Below are 15,593 nucleotides of genomic sequence, written 5' to 3' on the forward strand. Positions count from 1 at the left end.
GAGTGTAGGAAGTATTGTGTATTGTGATGTGTATCATGATAGGAGCAAGTTTAAATACAGCATTATTAGTTAGTGAATAACCACGTGACTATATATGGTACTTCTGGGTTTACAGTACTAATCGTCTATACCACAGAGGCTATAATACACAAGCATAACTCACCATTGCGAAAAGCCTGGTTGCGAGAGCTCAGTAGACCTCATACCTCAAATTCACGCCTTATTTCATACTTTCCTAGTCTATCTTTGCGTTCGTCACCTCTCAGCTCCGTTGCGGTGATTGGGTGCGCCAAGAAAGCTGCCATTTTCTCGCCCCCACCCAAGCTCCTGTTTAAATTTAGCCTGTTCCTCAGTTCTAGGTGATCAACAACCCAGTCTCCGTTTTGGGACATGAAGGCAATGAGGCTAACCATCGAACATCGAAAAGGGTAATGAGGGATGATAACCCCCACATCTACGGTGACACGTTTTACAGGCGTATCAAGGCCCTTTGGGAAGGAGGAAGACTGAATGCTTGCCTTAGAAGAAGCGACTGGACACAGAAGGGTACATTAGGCTTGTGAAAACTATTCGACGTATTTTGCGGCGGTGTCAAAGTTGTCCACAGCTCCTCCATCTTGCGTCGGTTTAGTCAGATTTAGACGGAAGGCTGTGTAATCAACGACATCACGACTTGAACAGTCTTGAAAAATCAAGAGGTCGACGGAAATGATCGAAATACTTGTATCGGAGGCAATCGCTGCATTGACGGTGCTTTATACTCTGTATCGATACCTTTTACCGAAGCCCATTACAGGAATCCCCTACAACAAAGAAGCCACACGGTCCCTATTGGGCGACGTTTCCACCATCCAGAAAGATTCACCTGGAAATATCTTCGGCTGGATCATCAATCAGTCTCGTCGTCATGGGCTGATCTTCCAACTCTGGCTAGGCCCAAGCCAGAAGCCAACCGTCATTATCACAGATTTTCGTGAAGCACAAGGTATCCTCATGCGCCGGAAATAATTTGAACGCGCTTCGATACCTCGGAACGCTTTAGGCGGCGAGGCGCGATCCTTTCATATTACGATGCCGACAGGCCCACAATGGAAGGCCCGGCGTCGTTTACTCCAGGATCTGATAGCACTCAAATTCCTCAACAACGTCGCAGCCCCAAATATTTATAGAAGCGCAACCCTGCTACTCGATCTCTGGAAGAAGAAAGCAGAGCTTGCCGACGGAAAGCCTTTTTTAGTAGAGCACGACCTCTTCTTCGCCGCCCTCGATGCAGTACTGGATTTCGGATTTGGCAATGCGACAAAATAAGGGCTCTCATCCCCCAGATTGATGAGATCAAATCTCTAGCCAATTCCGACTCTCGAGTTTTGCAGCTGCGACAAGCCGCAACGGATGGTAAAGCTGTCGACTTTCCTATTGCCGCCGTCCACCCTGCCCTGGAGGCTATGTTGCATACTATAGATAGTGTGGAGGTGGTGATTGCAACTGGGTTCCCGAAGCTTGCATGGTTTATCATTGGACTCCTTCCACATATCAGCCGTAGACGGGCAGTACGAGACGAGTTGGTTGTAAACCAGGTTTTCCACGCAATGGATCGATTCAACACCCTTGGCAAGCAACACGACGAAGATACGCATGTCAAATCAGCAGTAGATTTCATGGTTTCAAGGCAAGTTGGCCTTGCACAGAAAGACAGCAGTCTTGCTTCAAATTGGCTAGAGGCTATGAGAGATGAGGTGGAGTGCTCTTTAAATCAAGGTCTCCGACTACTAATCTGCTAACCTTTGCACTCAGATCATCGGATTTATTGTCGCTGGTCATGACACAACGAGCACGACGATGTGCTGGAATCTCAAGTTCATATCAGACAACCTAGATGTCCGAGAAAAACTTCTCAAAAGCCTTCGCATTGCCCATACAGCTGCTGTCACCGAGCATCGCCTCCCCACTCGCAGCGAGATATGTAACACAAGCATCCCCTATCTGGACGCTGTTATCGAGGAGTCGCTGCGTCTCAGCCACCCCGGAATCTTTCAGGATCGGGAAAGCACAGAGGATACTCTTATCCTAGGCTACTATATTCCGAAAGGTACTCATATCATGATGACAAACAAAGGTCCTAGCTTCACGGAGCCAGCACTAGATATTGAAGGTATCCGCAGCCCGACATGTCAAGCGGCAGCCCAAGAACATGGATTCCGAGCCTGGGATGGGGAGAGAATGGACAAGTACAATCCTGAGCGTTGGCTTGTGCTAGATGATAATGGCAGAATGAAGTTTAATTCGACAGCAGGACCAGCTCTCCCATTTGGTCTCGGCCTTCGAGGATGTTTTGGAAGAAAGCTGGCGTATCTGGAGCTCAAAATGTTGACCACTGTTTTGGTTTGAACTTTTGAGCTTCAAAAGTCATCGGAGGCTTTGTCAAGCTACGAGAGCTTAGAAAGTCTTACGCGCAAATCTTCACAGTGTTATGCACGTGTAAAAGTCCGTTCATGAGCATAGTTCGCAGCTCAATGCGGAATTCAAACGCAGATCAATAAGTGGTTTTCCTTCAAGACAAACTTCAATTCTGAACTAGCCCGGTGAAAGGGATTGCGCATGTCCTTGAAATGTGTATTGGCGCTCTTTCACGATCACTTCTTCTTATTGAATCAGACATACCATGTTGTTGGCCGTAAAATCTTGTATTCATCTCTATGCATCCTACTTTGCTATCATGTTTCCCTGCTCCATCTGTTATACGGTACCACTTTATTCTTATACTAGTTTTCTATATCCTTTCCTGATGGATATAAAAGTACAATAGTAAGTAGCAAAGCTCGTCTCTACAATTTGGTACTATTAGAGGCATTCCGTGAGTAGGTAGATTGGAAAATCAACACCGAGTTAATGCCGATGCATCAGCGATGATTACGTACTACGTAACTAGTGCAGAGTTATCTGATGAAATTTATCTTTCCCCGCCATAGATCCGAGACTGCACCACTACGGCTTACTGTCCTGCAACGCGTTCTTTCTCGCGCATTCCTGCCTAGCTAAACTCTGATTTCGCTCTGATGAATGTAACGTATGCTTTCTATTCGGGACATGACTGTCCTTTGTCTTGCGAAACGACGATCAACTACGTGACCTTTAACGATAGCAACCCTCTACTGCCTTGGAAAGTCGACGCGTGTCGCAGCGACTTGCGCATTACGTCTCTGTATCTATGCTTCGATGAATTCTGCCAACGAGATGGCGCAATCGCGAGTTGGATAGAGACTCAAAGTCTCTGGTGCTCCCAAAATGCAAACGTCACATTGCCTTCCCTGCAACACGCTTTGGATCAATGGTCATCAGAGGCGAAGAACAAGGTGGAAAGATTATCTGCCACCGACGCCCTCAAGTTCCCATCGCTAAACCACCTGGTGATACCTGAACATGACCTCTTTAAGCGAGCATATACCACTGTGGTACTGTATCCATCCGCCAGAGCGAAGAGGGCCGTGTAATGCTGATGCGTTTGTAACATAGGAAACTGCTAACTGGGAGTACAAGATACATCTTGTATACGGGTAAATTATCCAGCTTACATCCCACGTACGGTCGCTGACACGAGTCTCCAGGTGGTACATGTACTACTTTTGGATCATAGTAGTCCTTATTGGCGTCGCAAATCATCTCTTATCGTTTGTCTACAAGCGCCGACGTACGGAAACGCCATACTCGAGGCTTCCCGCTCTCCAAGAGAACTCTACTCGAAACCTGCGCACTGTTTCTGCTTTTATTGTATCCTGGTTGCGGCGCAATCTCACCATACCAGCTGCATTTGGCAACCGCTGCGCGCGGCCCTATGGCTGGTGCACCATACCTCCTCGAATCCAATCGCTTACCATTTTTCTGTTTGTTGTATTCAATATAGCAGTTTGCAGCTGCTCTTATCGACTTACTGAAGGGAATCTCTACTGGCCAGAGAAGTCTGCACAGCTACTCCGTTTCGTGTCGGATCGAACTGGCATCATATCTCTTGCCAATTTCCCTTTGGTTTGGCTATTTGGGATGCGCAATGACTTCCTCATTTGGATAACTGGGTGGGGATTTGGAACTTACAATGTGTTCCATAGATGGGTCGCAAGAGTCGCAACTATACAGGCCGTATTGCACAGTGTAGGGTACACGGTGATGATCCTGGCGAGTGGAGGTTGGCCGAGCTTCTCGCAGTACTGGAAAGAACACTACTTTTGGAATGGCGAAATCGCAACCATTGCAATGTGTACCCTCCTCGTTCTTTCGGTATATGCCATTCGCCGCCGACACTACGATTTCTTCCTGGTCACGCACATTGCGCTTTCTGTCGCAGTATTGTGGACCATGTATTACCACGTCGAGCTATTCACTGCCGGAGAGTGGAACATATTTATATGGCCTTGCGCTGCACTTTGGATCCTCGACCGCGCTTTGCGTCTTACCCGGATCTTCGCGTTCAACCGTAGACCGCTTAGTACCAACGCCAAAGCGACTTATGATGTAAACAGCAATCTCGTACGTCTAGATGTGGACGGCAGCAAGAGTTTATTAGCTCCTCGATCAGGATCCTACTATTATATCCATGTTCTTGATGACCTACGATATGCCCATCAGAGTCATCCATTCACACTGGCTTTCGTTTCACCTGACGCAACATCGTCAGCGATTACACCTCTAGCGCCCCTATCGCCTAGCCCTGATAACACGGAAGATCTACTAGGTTCCTCAACTGAGTCGGATACACTCTTGTCAAACAAGGCGCCAAAAGCTTTGTCTAATCTGGTGTTCCTGATCCGGCCTTACAACGGGCTCACTTCTCGATTGAGATCAAGTTGCCTGTTGCATCCAAGAAAGACCCGGGTTCTTGTCGATGGGCCGTACGGTCAAGTTGTCCCTCTGCATACCTTTGCGAATGTATTGTTCATAGTCGGGGGTACAGGGGTGGCGATACCGCTATCACATCTTAGTGGACTTGTCACCGGTTCATCACAGGTCCTGCACATAAAGATAGTATGGGCAGTTCGTGAACGCGCGTTTCTCACCACACTACTCCGTGATTTTCATGGCGTATTGGGTAACGAGAAGGTTGATATGGAGGTACATATCACGAGGGATGTTGACCATGACGATGAAGTCCTTGACAAAGACCTCAAGAACGTCAGGATCGCAACCCAAAGACCCAACGTGTATCAGGTTGTGAAGGAAGCAGCAGAGAATGCACGTCGGGGATCACTAGCGGTTGTTTGTTGTGGACCAGCACTTATGGCTGATCAAGCAAGGAGGGCTAGTGTACATATGTTAGGCATGGGCCATAGGGGCATAGAGTACTTTGAAGAAAACTTCAAATGGTAGAAAATCCCGTGTCTAAACGGCGGCATACTCTTTGGACAAGACCTCGTGTTAAGCTTCGTTCTCTTTCAGGGAAACATACCACTGCGCTAATTGCTTGATGCTCTCGTTTAATCCCCTGATGCTGTCGCCTTGAAGGAGTAACTTTTCAGTCAGCCTCGAATCGGCGCGAAACGGCATGTTGACGGGTACTTTGTCTCGCCCAACCTTGAACAACCCTGATTTTACCTGGCTTGGGAAGTCTTCCTCAACCATATCTACAGCTGTATTCCAGATCTGCTCGCCATCCAAACCCTCTTGCACTGTCCCGGCAGCAACAAACCACTTGGGAAGATGTTTGCTTTCCACCTTGACTTCATCCAAAGCCTCGATGTGTACCTTTGCACAGTCTTGCACGTGCACGAATCCAAACGCATATCGCGGAGCCACGCTGTCAAAAAGAAGAGCTTTACTTTGCCGATCAAGGTGAGCATAAGCTTCAACAGGGGTGCGACAGAACTCGGAAGGGCCAATGACCGTCCCTGGAATCACTTGAGCAATGGAGAAGGGAAGCTTTCCACTGGCCTGGAGATCCGCAAGGAATGCCATGCATTGAGCTTTTCCAGCGCAGTATGCGTGGTGGGGTGATTCCAGCGGCGGTCTGTACTTGACCGAAGTCGGTGACACCTGTACATGCTCTGAACTGCTCAGTGAGAGAATGATTGGTGAAGACAGGCACAGGGAGGGATTTACCATCCATTGTATGATGCATACGTGTGCCCAGCGTGTCCCCATCAGCTGCATCAACCAAACCTGCACCGGCTTGAGTGAAGACGATTCTTCTCACTGTAATAGATTTTTGTGCGGCCTTGATCAAGCCCTTGGTTGAGTTGATGAAGGGGCTGTAAATGTCCGTGTCGGGATGCAGATGCGGCAGCGGCCATACACCAGCTACATGCACAACGTAATTCGCACCAGCGACGGCTTCGTCATATGCGCCATCGACTGCATTGTCTAGAACAATGCAGAATTCAAGAAGGCTGAGGTAAGGTTGAACAGAAGGCCCAGATTTGATAGTTTCAATGGCTGATGAACGGCGTACAACGCAACGCACGCGATAGCCTGTTTGAAGGGCATATACGACGCAAGCGTAGCCTATAGTTCCATTCGCGCCTGTTATCTGCAAACCACGTCAGCTATGCAAAGTTCATAGAGCGTATCGAAGAGAGCGATATACGGTAACAAGGCCACGGTCGCCATCCAACATGTTGATGCCTTGAATTTGCTGCCTTTGGTTGGCGCAACTGCAAAAATGATTGGCTCCGTAATGTAATGAATGCTTTTCCTGGTGAAATTGATTTTGAAGCAGTACTGACTCTTTTCTTGGTATGTAGAATAATCTATGGGGCTACAGTGTCTAAATCTTCTTGCCGTTAGAGAATAATTTTTAGGCTAGTAGCGTCATATGTAGCACGTACATACATGTGGGGCTGATTACGAGCACATAGCACTACCGCGATGGATGATGTTAAGCCGAGGCCGTCGGCGATGCTAACCGGTGCTGGATAAATCGGCAACTTTGATCTCCCGATTGTGTTCCAATGGGGGTTATAGTGGGTTGGAAACTGGGTCTTTTTTTGGCGCTCCCCACGTTCTCGCCTAAACTGCCGACAGACAGTAGGGAAATGCTCTCGGAGTACCTTGTTGATTTCCAAGCGTATTAGATGCAAGATAATAGTACATAGCTGCACTTCAGAGTACTTTCTCGATTTTGGAGTTTCAAACGGCAAACTGGAGGCATGAGTTTCATATAGCTCTTCGAGTGCCGTAAGTATATAGTCACACACAGACGCGTGATGGAATATATTCCTTGGCGGTATATCTATACCGATACAGGACTATGTAGGAGTTATTCAATCTATTCTCATTCAATACATCAGCGCTAGTATCGATGCACACGGATGGAACACATTACCAAGATTCCCTTGGCGGATTAGACGCATTCAGCTGCTAACAACGCATGCCATGGCTCTGTGGCCGGCACCAGCTCGACTTTCGGGAACAAAGACTCTGGACTTGACAGGGATCGTACCGGAGTAGTATTATGCTACCGCATCGATATAGTAGTATTATTAGGTGCTATGCACCCGAAACAGTGGGTGAAGGGAGGCAGGATTATTTAGCGTCCCAGATGGCAACGGCAGCCCCACTGCACCGACGTCACTGTCACTTTCAGGAACGCGACTAGTCGAGAGAGCACGTGCACAAGAACAATGGCGACAACCACGGCGGCAATGCCAACCTTCTTACTCCTACTACTATTGTCTAGTTGGCTCTTCCATTGCCATCTCCAACCATGGGCATCGCCATTTCCGAACTGATCGTTCCCTTCACCGGCGCCCTGCAGGCCGCCCTCTCGGTCCTCCTAACCATTGCTCTGGGCGTCGTCGCAGCACAGTGCAATCTCATGTCACCGAGTGCAGCAAAGGAGGTTTCCAGGCTATGCGTGCGCATGTTTCTCCCTGCGCTGTTGATTTACAAGATTGGCGACAATATGCATCAAGATACGGGTTTGAGATACGTGCCAATCCTCAGTAAGTTCACCAATCTCGCGTCGCAGTTGAACGCGCACCACCACGCACCATGGCTCACCGCTGGTACACAGTCTGGTCCGTCTGCTATACACTTCTCTCCCTGCTCATCGGCCGCGTCCTCACCCGCTTCTTCAAATTGCCAGCTTGGGTAGCGCCAGCTATTGCATTCAACAACACGACGTCCCTCCCTCTACTTCTCATCCAGTCGCTCAAGCAAACACGGATTCTAGATACCATTCTCATTGCCGGCGAATCGGGGAGCCAGGCAATGGACCGAGCTGAGTCATATTTCTTGGTCAACGCCATGGTCAGCAATTCACTTACCTTTGCACTTGGTCCAAGACTGCTGAAACCTGGAGACGAAGATGGTGCAGAGAGTCAAGACGACAGTGTCCAAGACGAGCAGGCGAATGATTCCGACGAGAGCGATGCTGAAACTGCAGACATTGAGAGGGGCCCGCAAGGCATCGTCAATGAGGAGACTTCGCTGCTTCCTCGTCGCATCGTAAAACGAACAAACCAGATAGAAAAAAGCGGTTATCTCAAGACACGCAACTGGTACAGGAGCCTCCCCCCTTGGCTCCAAGAGACACTCGACATCACTTGGCAGTTTGCTAATGCCCCTTTGATTGGTGCCCTTGTAGGTGCCGTCATTGGTTTGACGCCCCCACTCCATCGTCTCTTCTTCAGTCCCAGCAACCAAGGCGGATATCTCAACGCCTGGCTCACAACCGCTATCAAGAATTTCGGCGAGCTTTTTGCTTCGTTGCAAATCATAGTCGTTGGTGTCAAACTCAGCAAGAGCATGTTGCGCATGAAAAACGGTCAAGATGGCGGCCAGGTAGATAAGGCGAGTCTAACGCTCGTACTTCTTGTGCGCTTCATCGTCTGGCCTTTGTAAGTCTTACATTGCCTCAATCTGTAAACCTCATTCACTGATAAATGTTAGCATGAGCATTCCTCTCATATGGGCACTTGCATCCAAAACCAGCTCATTGGACGCCGATCCTATGCTCTGGTTTTCCATGATGCTGATGCCCACAGGGCCACCAGCCATGATCCTGGTTGCCTTGTGTGATGTAACGGGTGCTGCCGAGTCCATGAAAATGACGGTTGCAAAATTCCTCACCGTAAGCAACATCGCCACCATCAACCCAAAGAGAAACCCCCATTTAACCAATCTCTAGATCAGCTATGCAGTTACGCCCATGATATGTTTCGCAGTTGTTGGCGCTTTAGAAGCTACCAAGGCCGCAATTAAGTCATAGCCACTTAAGAGGAAGGAATGATAGCTATATATTCAACTCTAAATTGAATCACGTTCCCCCGTAACACTGCTACTAGTCTACACAATATCATCCTCCTTTCTGAAGCCTATAAACCTTTTATTAATACTACGGTAAGATACTAATTCATCAATGGTTAGTGAGTCTACTCTCATTCTACTAGCCCATACTATCATGCCTAGACCAACTACCTACCAACGTGTATTGTATTTGCGGGACACATACCAGAAAATCAAAATCAAGACTTCAACGGCAGCAAAAAGAACGATGCAATTCTAGCCAAGCTGACAACCACGAAGCATCTCTTTCACTAATGCCTAGCCTGACCTAGTGTTACCGCTATCCTTGCTCTGATCCTGGTGGGTGGCTGTGGTTATGTGTATGTTGAGCTCTTTATTAAGTTTGGCCCTCCGTTCGCGCAGACTTTCTCCCACGTCCCGCATAGCTCTGTCGATGTTTGCGTCATACACAGTAAGCCGTAAGCAGAGTTGACTCAGATGATATGTGGTGTGCGTATCGTAGACGGAATTGACGGTCATATTGATTCCGGTAAGCTACTTCGGATAGTAGTGACGAGGTTTTAAATTTATCAACCACTTCCAGGCGAACGCACCCACAATCAGCCAACTAACGCTAGGAAAAACTCTTCCGCTTGCTAACATTGAATGTGCGAGGAATACTTTTGACTGTTTTGTAAAATTTGCGCTTTCTATGCACGTCTCTCAGGAGCGCTACCAAATACACGGCGCACAACCCTCAGATGAAAAAGCGTGTGTGCAGTAATTCATCCCGTTGTCGGTTCTTCTGCCAAGGCAATACAGTTGACATGGGCCCGAACATGCATTACAAAAATTGCCATTAAGTGGTTCGCAAAGCTCTAGAGTCTATATCAGTATCGATAATGTCGTCGCATGGAAAAACTCGGGTAAAGAACCAGACTCACGTCCATATACGGCGTCGTGGGCGGGAAGAGGGTTTGCAATAGTGCATACGGTCCACGAGACAGTAAGAGGGGCGATGGTAGATAGCAACTGCATTGTGCGTCTTGACAGCTATTATCTCCGCGTTGTGTGGCAGCAGGCAATATGAAGGGTAGATTGTAGCTTGTTGAGCTTGAAAGGGCGTGTAGACAGCCTTCTATGCAAGAGCAGATAAGCTTAGATAATGTAACTGTATTAACAAGAGCAATGAATTGGCTGTTAAGCTTAAACAGAGCTCCATCATAGCTTTTATATACACGTCCGGAGATATCATCTGCCGAAACTTTCTTGCGTCCCTTGTAAGTCTCGTCCCGCTCGAACTCAGCTTTTATATATACGTTCGGAGACGTAATCTGCCAAAAATCTCCTTCATTCCGTGTCAGTATCGGCCTGCTCGATTTCTACTATTACTGAAGCTCCTTCGCATTTCACGTCTGTATTTTAAGCCAAAAGAACTTCCTATCTAGTAGAGCGTAATTACAACATCATCCTATTTATATAATTATAGTATTGCGCTTCGAGAGTCAGATCCAGCTCTCGACATGAAGCTTGATTTCCTTAATAGCTAACAATCACACTGTTTCTGAATATAATTCTCACTCCATCGTATAAAGAAGGTCTCTTGGTTTGAAACTTCGCATTTTCTCAATTTCATATGAAACATCTATGCCGTTGGACATCATCAAATCGTATTGAAGGCTCTAGGTCTAATGTTTTCTTATTCTAGCAAGTTCATCAGCGCAGTCATAGATTATTTGCCACTCCTTTCAATCACACCCTTCCACCTGGTCCTCCCCTTTGCATCAGTGTCCACCTTTTCAGCCTTGTTCCCGTTGAACGACACACTTCTCGTATCTCCTCGGGGCAGGATAATGTTCAATGCCGACCATGCTGGCTCGAACCCTTGCTGCAACTTCTCCTCATAGCTGACCGAGACGTCGCTTTCCGACGCCTCATAGTTGACGACAAATACTGAAATCTTCGCGGGAGGCGGTGAAACACCGTCGTCTTCGTACCAAGTCGTTGTGTAGACTTTGCCGTTTGATGAAGCCTTTGGCGGGAACACCTCGACAGCACGGTAATCGTCGCGGGCAAGGTTCGCAGGGTTACTCTTCTCCCCTACCGAGAGCACCTGCTCTGCCCTCCCGACAGGAATCGCCGATCCAACCTTTGCCAGTACAGGGATGCTTTCGGTCCACTTTGCTCGGATATCAACCCACTGCCCGGCCTTGTAGTATGTCTGGGGCTCATTGTTGAGATCGAGGAACTCAGCACTGGAGTCCGAAGCGTCTTTGGGAAGATACATCTTGGCGCTCTCGGCATTAGCTTCGAAAACGCCGCCTACCAGCAGTGCATCGCCAAGCCAATACTGTGTCTCGCCGTCTGTCAAGACCTTGTTGTTCCAGATCTCGGGATCCGACTCGTACCCCCAGCCAGTCCATCGCTGTGGAGGCGTTGCCGTCATGTGTGAATGCAGGGCAAGTGAGTATAGGTATGGAATCATTTCGTAGCGACGTTTGATGGTGTCTCTGACCAATGCCGTCGTCTCGGGGTACATCCAAGGCTCAATTACATCACCTACGCTGTTGTCGTTGCCAGTCTTGAAACAGTTGATTGCGAAGCGAGGACTGTAGATGCCTTGTTGGCACCATCGAACGAGCAGTTCGGGCGATGGTTGAGGGCCTTCAAAACCACCAATGTCATGGCCGTAACATTGCATCAGACAGATGCCGGCAGTCAGGGAAAGAGCATTGGCACCCTTCATGCCGGGCCAGGAGGTCACGTTGTCGCCGCTCCAGGCACTGGCGCAGTATCGCAATGTCCCGGCTGTGGCACTACGGGTCAAGATAAAAGGACGCTGTTCCGGTTCAACCTCCAGCGAAGCATCGTGAGAGGATTTGCCCATGAGCTCGGTATTCAGTGCTCGTCCCCAGAACCCGATCTCTTGGCCATACTTGTCGTTCTTCGGCTCTCGGCTAACCGAAGGCTCGCTCAGTTCGCATTGCCACCCGTCGTGAGGGATGGTGTACTCGTTGTTATCATTCCAGATGCAATCAATCCCTATTCGCTTCAGTTCGCGAATGCCTTCATACCACCATTGGTAACCAGCTTTTGATGTAAAATCAATATGGCCACCAATACCGCTTTCGCCACCTCCAGCGCTCCAAAGACGAGCTTCAGCCGGCGCCGTTGTCAGTGAGTCGGTGAAGAAGGCATTGGCCTCCTTGAGCTTTTGATACTCAGGGTGGCTTCCCAGCACATACGGCTTGACGTTTGCGATGAGTCGAATTCCTTCTTTGTGGTATGCATCAATCCAGCCTTTGGGATCTGGAAACCGATGCCTATTCCACGTGAAGACATTTCGTGTCTTGGGCTCGGTCTCTGCAATCGTGTATCCAGAAGACATTTGCATACCCGAGCATGGAATGTCATGCTCTTTCAGCTTTCTCGCAAACTCCATCATGCTTTGGCTCGCAGGAGGGTCGTCCGTCATGGAGTATTTCATTCCGCCAGCCAGATAGCCAAATGCCCATCGCGGCACCAGAAGAGGGTATCCAACAAGATCCGCGTAGATGCGAACAATGTCTGGTAGTGTCTTGCCTACAAGTAGATACTCTTCGAGGCCCCCGTAGTCCTGGCGGTAGACTTTGAAACGACCCCACATACCATCCATTTCCGAGCCCACCGAGTAAATCCCACGTGCATGTGATGTGGAGAAGATGCCGACACATCCTTCTGGCGTAGCATTGATCAGAAGTGGAATGTGCTTGTACAGCGGATCCGTCCGGTACACATCGTAACCGAAAGAGTCGGTTGCTGATAGCACAAAGTGGCGGTTTGAAAGATCCATGGGTGCTGGCTTCTCGCCAAGTCCAAGATGGAGTGTGCCATGATTGTACTTGGTGTAATGAGAAATGCCAGGCCCATCGGCAGCATACGATCGATTGGGAAGGTCGGCATGGATTGGTTTCTGTTGACCAGAAAGAGTCAGGGAGACAAGCGGAAGTCCGCTTTCCCAGTCAACTTGAGCCGTGACACCATCGACTTGAAAGCTCTTTGCAGCCGCACCAGATGACAAGACTGTGGCGTTGGAGTTGTCCACAGTCTTGTTGGGTACTGGGGCTGCTCGATGGGGTGGCAGCAAATGTTTCGGCGAGGTAAATGTTGTGCGAAACAGTCCCGGCCGTATTGCATCGAAAGTGAATTTGAAGTCTCCTACATTTGACTGTAATTCGACGCTCGCATTTGATGTTGCCATGGCAGCGCCGGCTTGATAGCCGGCAGGAACGTGCTCAAGCATGGGCATGACGAAACAAAAGGGGGCATCAACCAGCGGTATGCTGTTTTCGACTACTGGCTATACAGTGACTCGGAATTTATAGCAAGGGTTGAGGTCGGCATTTGACCGAAAGCCCCATTTCTAGTCGCCGAGAGGAATGGAGTAGGTCTGTCACAAGGCCTGTTAGGCCGGCATCTTCGGCCGACACGTGCGCTCCACTAGTCTGGAATCAGACAAGATTCCCATATGGGGTCCCCGTGGGGAAAAATGATATAAGTGTTGTTGCGCAGATCGACAGCAAAAACAGCCAACAGTAATTCAGGGCGCTATCTTGTTTGCTTTCATCATGTCTCCCAAGCCCGACATGGCCGCGACTACTCCATCGGCGGCGGCAGACGCCGGTGTCAAATCCAATGTTGAAACTACAGAATCTATTCACAAGCCCACGAACGAGAAGAGCCGCAAAGGAAAAGACAAGGCCGCTGAGCTGCTCGCCTCGAACGAACGTATTGTGGTGACGTCGGAGGAAAACAAGCGTGTGCTGAAGAAGATTGATCTCATCATTCTGCCCATTCTGCTCAGCGTTTATTTCCTCCAGTCCCTCGACAAGACCACGCTCTCATACGCATCCGTCTTTGGACTCATCGAAGATGCAAATCTCGATCCAAAGTCGCAGCAGTATTCCTGGCTGGGAAGTATCGTTTACATTGCCCAATTGGTGGCACAGCCGCTCGTCGCCTTCTTGCTCGTCAAGATGAGAATGGGAAAATTCATTGGCGCCATGGTCTTCACATGGGGATGCATCCTTTGCGGTATGGCAGGTGCAAAGAATTTTGAGGGACTCATGGCGACACGGTTTCTTTTGGGCGCTTTTGAAGCTGCAGTCGGTAAGCTTCCACTCCATATATACCAAAACGCGTCGTCCTTTCATCTTCATTTACTAATATCACTCCCAGCTCCCGCATTTATCGCTGTAGTCCAAATGTGGTACAAGCGCGGCGAACAAACTAACCGAAATGCGGCCTGGTATGCCATGCTGGGCATTGTCAACATTCTTGGCAGTCTGCTATGCTATGGTCTCGGACACATCAACTCGAATCTTCTACACTCGTACCAGATTATCTTCCTGTTTTGTGGACTCCTCACCGTTGTGGTGTCGATGTTCGTTTGGTTCTTCATGCCCGACTCTCCCATGGAGGCAAAATTCTTGACCGAGCACGAAAGGCTCATCGCGGTTGAGCGTCTGCGTATGAACCAGATGGGCGTTGCATCTCGAGTTTGGAAGTGGGACCATGTGTTCGAGGCATTCCTGGACATCAAGACATGGCTCTGGTTTTCCATGTTGACCGCCATCAGTATTCCGAGTGGCGGCATCTCCGCCTTTGGTCCATTGATTATTCAAGGTTTCGGGTTCGGAAAGTTTGAGACCATCTTGTTCAACATGCCCTTTGGCGTTGTGCAAATCGTCGCGACGGTTGGCGGTGCTTGGCTAGCAACATGGCTCAAGAAGAAGTCGCCTGTCCTCATCCTGCTATGTATTCCACCCATTGTCGGCATCGTCATCCTCATGGTCGTTGGACGCGGTCCTTCAAACCGCGGCCTTTTGCTCTTTGGGTACTATATGACATCATTTTATCCGGGTATCTCGCCACTCATCTATTCCTGGTCAGGCCAAAACACCGGTGGAGACACCAAGCGCAAAGTCACTACCAGCATACTATTTATTGGTGCCAGTGCAGGAAACATCGTTGGGCCTCAGATCTTCAAGCCGTCTGAAAAGCCGTACTACAAGCGCGGTCTGCGCGTGTGTCTTGCCCTCTTTATCCTCATCATTGTTTTGATCTTGGTAGCAATGCTATGGATCAAATTGTTGAATCGCAAGCATGCCGCAACACGAGAGAGTATGGGCAAGTCGGCCGTTGTTGTCGACACAAGCATGGGAAACGATGTTGAAGGGAGCGCCGAAGAAGCCGAGCACGAGGCAAGCGGGGTGGGCGACAAGGCCTTTGACGATGTGACTGACCTCAAGAACGAGGATTTCATTTACATCTACTAAGACGAGTAGTTGCACATGATTATCTATAGATATTTCTACCATGATTAAAAAGAGATAAATTTA

At 48.9% G+C, this 15,593-nt stretch overlaps 7 protein-coding genes across 7 annotated transcripts; 4 read left to right on the forward strand and 3 right to left on the reverse strand.

Moving 5' to 3' along the window:
- Positions 1-1,071: 1,071 nt before the first annotated feature.
- Positions 1,072-2,388, forward strand: COCCADRAFT_6661 (uncharacterized protein; the record flags this gene model as incomplete). The annotated part of the gene is made up of 3 exons (XM_007716064.1): positions 1,072-1,272; positions 1,326-1,736; positions 1,795-2,388. The coding sequence occupies 3 exons, from the start codon at positions 1,072-1,074 to the stop codon at positions 2,386-2,388; spliced, it is 1,206 nt and encodes a 401-aa protein (XP_007714254.1).
- A 668-nt stretch (positions 2,389-3,056) lies between these two features.
- COCCADRAFT_101297 (uncharacterized protein) lies at positions 3,057-5,358 on the forward strand (the record flags this gene model as incomplete). Its single annotated transcript, XM_007716077.1, has 3 exons — positions 3,057-3,452; positions 3,514-3,554; positions 3,606-5,358. 3 exons carry the CDS (start codon positions 3,057-3,059, stop codon positions 5,356-5,358), a joined length of 2,190 nt encoding a protein of 729 aa, XP_007714267.1.
- Positions 5,359-5,406: 48 nt separating this feature from the next.
- On the reverse strand, positions 5,407-6,601 carry COCCADRAFT_101320 (uncharacterized protein; the record flags this gene model as incomplete). The annotated part of the gene is made up of 3 exons (XM_007716078.1): positions 5,407-6,032; positions 6,088-6,514; positions 6,572-6,601. 3 exons carry the CDS (start codon positions 6,599-6,601, stop codon positions 5,407-5,409), a joined length of 1,083 nt encoding a protein of 360 aa, XP_007714268.1.
- Positions 6,602-7,690: 1,089 nt separating this feature from the next.
- Positions 7,691-9,196, forward strand: COCCADRAFT_101347 (uncharacterized protein; the record flags this gene model as incomplete). The annotated part of the gene is made up of 4 exons (XM_007716079.1): positions 7,691-7,928; positions 8,000-8,825; positions 8,878-9,058; positions 9,116-9,196. The coding sequence occupies 4 exons, from the start codon at positions 7,691-7,693 to the stop codon at positions 9,194-9,196; spliced, it is 1,326 nt and encodes a 441-aa protein (XP_007714269.1).
- A 907-nt stretch (positions 9,197-10,103) lies between these two features.
- On the reverse strand, positions 10,104-10,340 carry COCCADRAFT_101319 (uncharacterized protein; the record flags this gene model as incomplete). Its single annotated transcript, XM_007716080.1, has 1 exon — positions 10,104-10,340. A coding segment is annotated over one exon (237 nt), but the record flags the coding sequence as incomplete, so codon positions are not given.
- Positions 10,341-10,945: 605 nt separating this feature from the next.
- COCCADRAFT_101333 (glycoside hydrolase family 31 protein) lies at positions 10,946-13,501 on the reverse strand (the record flags this gene model as incomplete). Its single annotated transcript, XM_007716081.1, has 1 exon — positions 10,946-13,501. One exon carries the CDS (start codon positions 13,499-13,501, stop codon positions 10,946-10,948), a length of 2,556 nt encoding a protein of 851 aa, XP_007714271.1.
- A 337-nt stretch (positions 13,502-13,838) lies between these two features.
- Positions 13,839-15,530, forward strand: COCCADRAFT_38460 (uncharacterized protein; the record flags this gene model as incomplete). The annotated part of the gene is made up of 2 exons (XM_007716082.1): positions 13,839-14,361; positions 14,431-15,530. The coding sequence occupies 2 exons, from the start codon at positions 13,839-13,841 to the stop codon at positions 15,528-15,530; spliced, it is 1,623 nt and encodes a 540-aa protein (XP_007714272.1).
- Positions 15,531-15,593: the final 63 nt, after the last annotated feature.

The sequence above is a fragment of the Bipolaris zeicola genome, assembly GCF_000523435.1.
Source record: "Bipolaris zeicola 26-R-13 unplaced genomic scaffold scaffold_126, whole genome shotgun sequence".
In the NCBI taxonomy this organism is placed as follows: Eukaryota; Fungi; Ascomycota; class Dothideomycetes; order Pleosporales; family Pleosporaceae; genus Bipolaris; species Bipolaris zeicola.